General features: G+C 39.0%; 1 protein-coding gene across 1 annotated transcript; it reads left to right on the top strand.

Annotated features, from left to right (window-relative positions):
- Positions 1 to 4,186: 4,186 nt before the first annotated feature.
- LOC145564946 (uncharacterized) lies at positions 4,187 to 4,735 on the top strand. The gene has a single exon (XM_081625092.1). It carries the CDS (start codon positions 4,187 to 4,189, stop codon positions 4,733 to 4,735), a length of 549 nt encoding a protein of 182 aa, XP_081481218.1.
- The last annotated feature ends 3,723 nt before the right edge of the window (positions 4,736 to 8,458 follow it).

Below are 8,458 nucleotides of genomic sequence, written 5' to 3'. Positions count from 1 at the left end.
AAATTAAAGCTTATTCTTATTCTCAATTAAGTAGTACTTAGTATACAAAGTATAGTATTATGTAACATTTTTTTTCTTCTTTAATACTACACTTTTTAATTTTATTTAAATTATTATTATGGTTGTGCATCATTCCCTTCCATAGATATAAGGCTAAAACTTCTTTCAATAAAAAGAAAAGAAAAAAAAGAGGTAGCAAACTTTTTAGCTGAAATTTTTTTTATGAGGTAATGACACGTGTACTTTAGGGATAATTATGGGGATTACTTTAGTACTCCCCCCGTTTTTAAATACTAGCTCCACTTTTTTTTTCCGGCCATTTTTAAATACTTGCTCTATTTCTTTATTTGAAAAGCTTTTATAATATTTAATTCATTTATCTCAATTAGTAGACCTTATATAAATCATATTTTATTAATTTCATATTCTCTCCTCTAATTCTCTAAATTACTTTTGCTTTTTACTCCGTATAATTTTTTATTCTTTCACCTATCCCATTACCTCCATATTTATTACTTTCTTCAAATTCTTTTAAAATTCTGCGCATAGAGAAATGAAACAAGTATTTAAAAACGGAGGGTATATATAGTAAGATTAATTTTGTGCCCCTTTGCCCCCTTAAACTTATTTCTTTGAAACTCGGTTGAACTTGGTAAACAAAGGCATAACTAATCTCTTTGTGGGCCATAGTATATAAATACTGATGAGTGATGACTAAAGTACTTGGGCCGGGCCTGATGGGACTTTTTAAGCTTTTGGATGGACTTCGGGCTACAATTGGGCTGACATATACGGTCACCACAGTTAAAATCTATGCATAAATATGTTTTTACCATACACAGTACTCCCATAGTTTTTCTTCCAATACTATTTCCTGTTCTTCAATCTTTACCTCAAAAAGAGAGTTTAGTGTGCTTATCAAAAAGTATGTGTTAAAAGTGCAACATATAGAACAATTAGTCATAGAATATGTATTGCCTACAGAATAAACAAGCTAAGCTAGTACGAAAATTCAGGCAGATGTAATTTAAACTTTGTTCAGTCTTCATACCTACAAAGTTGTGATTATAACTGCTACCTACAATACATATTCTTGTTTGTGTCTATCTTCCACACTTACTTCTCTAAAAGCTATACCATCTTCGATATTCAAGTCAAATGTAATGTTCATTCAATTATAAAATGATTACCTTTATTAGAGTTGACAAAAGTTAACATGATATAACAATACGATGTACCAAACACAAAATAAGTGGCTTAGTGAAAGATGGGATTTTTGAAAGTGGGGAGACGGTACTCAAAAGCACCACTAATCAATTAAGTAGTTAATTTAGTTATTGTAGTTCATTCCCACCCGATAATATCATCAACATATTAAATTTTCTTTATTGCAAATGCACGAGTCAACTATTATTGTTTACAACTTTATCTTCCCAATCATGCACTTTAGAGTTCATTGACTATCCTATAAAATACTTTATTAGTACTCGTACGTACTATGTAGGCTGAGGTTTTGAAAAAAAATGTTTTTGAGTGCTTAATCTTTTCAGAAGAAACACTTCAAAGGGAAATTTATACAAATTTTGATTTAATAAAAATGTAATGGTTGTTTTATATTAAAACCAATTACATATCTCATTGCCCCAACTCATCATAATTAAGTAAACACATTACATAATTTTATAAAAAGATCTTATATACTTCAATTATAAAGTGTAATAGTTGGGTCTATCATCTATAAATTTTAATCTTAAAGACATTGTTAACAAATCAATTAAAAGTCATCATTATTATTAAGAAATATGACAGCTTATTCCAATTGTAAAGTATAATGAGACTATAATTTTTGGACGGAAAAAAATATACATTTCTAATCTATAAGATAAACTAATATCCAATTAGACTCAAATTTTGGGAGATAATATCTAAGACATGAGATTAAATTCCGTCTATATCATTATTCTTGCGACTCTCTCTTTACACCAATTAAAAAAAAGTTGCAGTTATTAAATAAATTAACAAATACCTTACCCTATTACGCTCAAGCCTAACCTAAACACAAATCTATAACACCAAAAGTGCATAATTCCAACAAAACCTGTCTTATAGCTTTATCTATTTTTTATATGTTCAGTACCAAACTAATTTTCAAACTTCATATATTGACACTGCACAACTAATAATATTAAACTAACTTTGTCTTATTTATCTCCAATTTTAGGAAACCAACTTAAGTATGAGATGCTGGCAAAGAGTACAAAGACATATAATTAAGATACCCACCTTCTGACCTTTATTGTGATGTTAATTGGATACACTGTATGTAGCTTTATCTTCGAGGTCATTAAGGTTTAACTAATATTAAGCTTCATTAAAAACTTCAATTACAAACTGGATGTTGGAGATCCATTAAGCACTTCATTGTTGAATGTTTAAATTTGAAGTAGCATGGAATGTATTAATGACATGCATACCAGCTAAGCTCAAATCTTTAATGACATGATTTTGAGGATTTGATCTCTCAAATTAAGTTGCCTAATAATGGTTTAATTGGCAAAGATAGAAAGTGGTTGCCATGCGACCTCTTTGCCCTTTTTATTTTAAAAGAGGTACTATTAAAGAATCTCTTAGAATTACACCATTTGTTTTTTAGGGAACTTGAAATTATACTTGTCAACCCTTAAAGGTTTTTTTTATAGGCGGTCGACATGACACGTAAACAAAAGATGTGTCATAAGGTAAGTAGTAGGAATAGAAGGGTAAATTCCACTAATAGCGATTGAAATAATCTGACATCTAAATCTAACTAATTGCTTAGTTGAAAATAATTAATGATCTATCAATGAATAGTGAAGGGATTAACAATGTGACAAGGAAATAAAGAATTAGGCAATTTGGCTTCTTCCACTACCAAGTAGCAAAAAAAACAAAATAAAATAAAATAAAATAAATAAATAGAAGAAGAAAAATAAAAAAATGAAACACCCGCATAATCTCGAAACATAGCAGCATGAATGTAGAACTTAAATGATACTATCAACCCCTTACAACTCGAGGCTAGCATTGAATTGAAGGTCTAACTTGGTGCTAAAGCGATATATATTTCTAACACATTCCAACTCTAGTTGATGATTAGCCTATAAGAACCTGTTAGAACGCTTAATATGATTGGTTTGGTAATATGCATGCTTAGCTTGTGGACTGAGATGCAATGCTTAGGGCCTATTCTAAAATACTGAACTGAGCTGAAATAAACTGAATTGAACTGAATATTTTATGAGAGAAGGAAATTAGGAACTGAACTGAACTAAACTGATTGGAGCTGAACTGAACTAAAAATAAGCTAAAGAGAAAAGACCTTAATATGATTGGTTTAGTGTGATGCAAGGAATTGTAAAAAAGACACTCATAGGCACAATATTATTAGGCTAAGATGGTTCAATATGACCATTAAGATTTAACAACACAAAAACCTCAATAGGCTAAGTGTTTGAATCCACCTCTTTTTCTATGTATCCCCTTTTCTTTTCCTTGTATTTTCCTTATGTTTTACCTTCTAAGTCTTTTCTTTTTACTTTCTAGACTCTAGGGAGTATCATTGTGTTACTGTAGTTTCAGTGTTCACTTGTACTTCTATATGCAATCAATATAAAGCTCTTTAAGGAGTGAATGGTTATTGAATCAAAGCTCCTTACCCCATTGCTATTGCTTTAAGACTTGTGTGTTGTTTAAGCCTTTATAGATATTGTGCTTACTTTGTTTTAAATCATCCCCCACAAAACCAAGAGACCTCAAAAGATGCTTTCATCTCGTCGGTTCCGCTTATGCCCGCTTTGAAGTATCGGCTGTCACAAACCCCGACTCCGCACCCGTTGTTGACGAGTACTTCTTTGAGATACCCTTGGTCCGTGTTGATGTGTGCTCACGAACCCCTTCCGCTCTAGGCTTGCGTTCTTATCGCCAATAGACAGGATCGCGCCGCACGATCCGGTGTCAGAAGTTCGGACCGTGACAGTTGGTATCAGAGCCGAGGCTCATTCTAAGGACGCCAAGCATGGTGATGCCTGAACATGCTAATACGTGGGACAAAAGAATTTCCTAGCTCGAAGGCAAGTCGGAATTTTGGGATGTACTCGAAGAAAGAGTACCCAAGCTCGAAGACATAGTGATAAAACAAGCCGAGTAAATGGAAAGGCTTGCGTCAACGGTGGATGGGTTGACGGAGCAGCTCAATTTCGTTCAAGGAATAGCAGACGAAGCTCAAGACAAATGTGCTACCTTGTTGCGTTCCCAAAGAGGACTCGGGGGAAGTGGGAGTAAAATAAAACCTCCTAAACCTCGGACCTTTAATGGCACGAGAGACTCAAAGGAAGTTGATAACTTCATCTCCGATATGGAACAATACTTCCGCATATGCCAATTGGAAGATGATCTAAAGGTCGACACGGCCACAATGTACTTGGTGGATGATGCGAAACTCTGGTGGCGAACCAAGTACGCCGACATACAAGCAAAGAGGACGTCGGTAGATACTTGGGAGGATTTAAAGAAGGAACTAATAGCTCAATTTTACCCAGAGAACAAGGAGTTTGTGGCTTGTACAAAGTTGGCAACCTTACAACATAAGACCTCTATTCGGGAGTATGTAAAAGAATATTCTGCGTGCATGCTAGAGATCCATAACATGTCCGAGAAGGATCGCCTGTTTAATTTTGTACGGGGCTTGAAGGATTGAGCCCAATGAGAGATTTGGCGCTAGAAGATAGACACCTTGTCGGGGGCCATAGTCGCAGCTGAAAGGTTGATAGACTACTCGTCGGATAAGGGATTGAACCAGAAGAAAGGAACTAGTGGGTCAGCATCTAGTACCCCAAAGAGTAGCACTAGGAACTCCCAAGTCAGTTCGAACAACATGGGGAGTAGGTACAAGAGTGGGGGAGACGACCTCCGAAGTAATGGAGCGTTCGCGTCGACCAACAAAGGTGCGGCCTCCAGCTTCACCTCATGGAATAAGCCCCTCACTTGTATTCTTTGTCGCGGGCCTCACAAATGGTTCGAGTGTCGCCACAAAGGGGAAATTGACAACCTTCAGAAGAAACTTCCTCGATGTCATTCGAACATGAGAAAGTAGAAAGCAGGGAGGAAGCGGAGAACGACGAAGAGGAACCCTCGAGACTAAGTTCAATACGTTTCATGTACTCCATAAGAGCAGATGCGTCGGAACTGATGTACGTAGAAGTATTGATTAATGGGAAAAAGGGTCAAAGCTATGGTTGACACTGGAGCCACCCACAACTTTGTCACCAGGGATATTGCTAACCAGTTGGGGTTGGAAGTGGTACAAGGCGGGGGCCGCATAAAGTTGTCAACGCAGAAGCTCGCCCGATCCACGGTACCACAAAGTACGTGAAATCCAAGATTGGAGACTAGAGTGGTACTCTCAAATTCACTGTGGCACCGATGGATGATTTCAAGATGGTATTGGGAATGGATTTCCTTCGTGTTAGCAAAGCTGTCCCAATACCCTACCTGGGCTCCTTACTTGTTGCCGGCAACCATCCTTGTCTTTTGCGAACGTGCTTGCCGGTGAATGTAGGGGAAGGTAAGAAGGGATCTCTCTTATCAGCGATGCAACTCAAAAAGGGAATGAAGAGAAATGAGCCAACATTCCTTGCTACTCTCTCGACGAAGGAAGATGAGACAGCGACTGACCTCCCTCCTGCCATGAAAGGATTGCTCGAAGAGTTCGCTGACCTTCTTCCTAAGGAGCTTCCGAAAACACTTCCTCCTCGGAGAGCCATCGATCATACCATAGAGTTGGCTCCAGGAGCTAGACCTCCCGCGCTAGTGGAATTGCGCAGATAGCTTGATGAGTTAGTCAAATCCGGGTTCATTCGGCCCTCTAAGGCATCGTATGGTGCACCAGTTCTTTTCAAGAAGAAACAATATGGGAGTTTGAGATTATGCATCGATTATCGGGCCTTAAAGAAGCTGACAGTGAGGAATCATTATCCTATACCCTTGGTGGCCGACTTATTCGACCAATTGGGTGATGCTGTTTACTTCACCAAACTTGATCTTCATTCGGGTTATCATCAAGTCCGAATTGCCCAAGGAGACGAACTGAAAACGGCCTGCGTTACCAGATATGGAGCTTTTGAGTGGTTGGTTATGCCGTTTGGGCTGACAAACAATCCAGCAACATTCTACACGTTGATGAACCAAGTCTTCCCCGAGTACCTTGACAAATTTGTAGTGGTATACTTGGACGACATTGTGATATTTAGCAGCACCTTTGAAGACCACCTAGAGCACTTGAGGAAAGCATTCTTAACATAAAGAGAACATCATTTGTTCGTGAAGCGGGAGAAATGCGCTTTCACTCAGAAAGAAGTGGGCTTCTTCGGACACTTTGTGGGCGGAAATCGCATCAGAATGGATTCAAAGAAAATCAAAGCTATCAGCGATTGGCAAGCACCGAATAATGTTTCAGAATTAGGGTCGTTCTTGGGGCTACCTAATTACTACCGCTGTTTCATACAGGGATATTCGGCAATCGCAAGTCCCCTCACGGACTTGTTAAAGAAGGATAAAAAATGAAGTTGGGCAAACGAGCAGCATGAAGCTTTTCTCAAGCTTAAGGAAGCAGTGATGAAAGAGCCTATCCTAACTCTTCTGAACACCAACAAACCATTCGAAGTTGAGACTGATGCATCAGACTTTATGCTAGGTGGGGTCCTTCTGCAGGATGGCCACCTGGTCGCTTATGAGAGCCGGAAGCTAAGTGGAGCCGAGAAAAGATATGCTGCTCAAGAAAAAGAACTACTGGCTATCGTCCACTGCTTGAGAGGGTGGAGGCACTATCTGTTGGGAGCCAAGTTCCTTATTCGTACAGAAAATACTGCAACAAGCCACTTCCTTACCCAACTGAAGCTAACAGGAAAGCAAGCACGATGGCAAGAAGTGCTCGCTGATTTTGATGTGAAGTTCACTTATAAAACAGGAGCCAGTAATCGGGTAGTGAACATATTGAGTCGGAGGGCTGACTTGGCTTTAGTGCAAAATTTGTTCCCTCTGGCCGCCAGAAATGTTTCGACCTCAGTAAAAGAACAGTTCAAGAAGTACCTTCCCGAAGACCCCATGACGAGCACCATCAAGGGATTGATTGAAGAAGGGAATACAAGGCGCTTCTGGATGGACAGTGATCTCATCTACACCAAAGGCAACAAACTATTCATACCAAAGGCGGGAGGCTTGCGGAGGATGCTTATGAAAGAATGCCACGATACCTTATGGGCCGGACACCCCGGTTGGCAGAGGACCTTGAGCTTGCTGTCCATGGGGTATTACTGGGCAGCAATGAAGGAGGACGTCATTAACTACACCCGAACTTTCTTGGTTTGTCAACAGGACAAAGTTGATTGTCAGAAGCCCGGAGGTCTTTTAGACCCTCTGCCCGTTCCGGCACGTCCGCGGGAGAGTGTATATATGGATTTTATTAGTGGTCTACCTAAGGTGGATCAATGGTGGTGATTGATAGGTTTTCGAAGTATGCTACCTTCGTCCCCGTGCAGAAGGCATGCGGTGCTGAGGAAACATGTCTTCAAGTCACCACCCCCAATCCGATGGGCAAACAGAGAGATTCAACGGGCTGTTAGAGGAATACTTGAGGCATTTCGTCAGCGCTAATCAGAAGGACTGGGTGAAACTTCTTGACATTGCTCAACTCTGCTTCATGTAGACACCTACTTTTGGTCTCTTGTCCCGAACGGAAGTGCGATGATGTTATAAAAACCCATTCTTCATGCTAGATCAAAGTTGAAGTGTTTATGGACTATGAAATGAATTATGAAGTAAGTTAAAACTCATATTTGAGACCAATTTATCTTAGAGCCTTTTCCGATTACTAATTAGGCATAAAACGTGCTCATACATGTTTAGACTTGATTAATAACGGACCCAAATGCGGCAAATGCAATGATTCGATCCAATGGATCTTACATTGTTGAAAACCGATCCAAACAGATAAAAAAATCATAATTATGTACATGGCCTATACAGATGGATAGCCCTTTCAAATATCTTTTCAACGGTATATTATAAGCCCAATTCCGAGCTAAAACAGAGAAGTTATGATCAAAACACTAAACCGACACCTTTGCACTCCAACGGCCATATATTTTGATCCATAAAAGATTTTAATCTAATTTTTACGGCATTGGAAAGTAGACATTTAGAGATTTCCAATGATATCTCACACACCTTAATCCGACTTCTCAATCAAAAGTTATGCTACTTTTAAAAACGCGTTTTCGTATAAGGCAAACCGCACCGCGCGCAACTGTCAGTGTTGCGCGCACCAGCCGAGCGCAAGTCAAAGAGTTGCGCTGGGAATACCAGTGCGACTCAGAGAGTTGCGCGCGCCACTTGAGAGCGCGACTCTAAAACCCTAAACCTA

This window comes from Chenopodium album, chromosome 10, assembly GCF_948465745.1.
Source record: "Chenopodium album chromosome 10, dcCheAlbu1.1, whole genome shotgun sequence".
NCBI lineage: Eukaryota > Viridiplantae > Streptophyta > Magnoliopsida > Caryophyllales > Amaranthaceae > Chenopodium > Chenopodium album.
The sequence above is the reverse complement of the archived record's forward strand: the minus strand, read 5'-3'. Positions and strand labels throughout refer to the sequence as shown.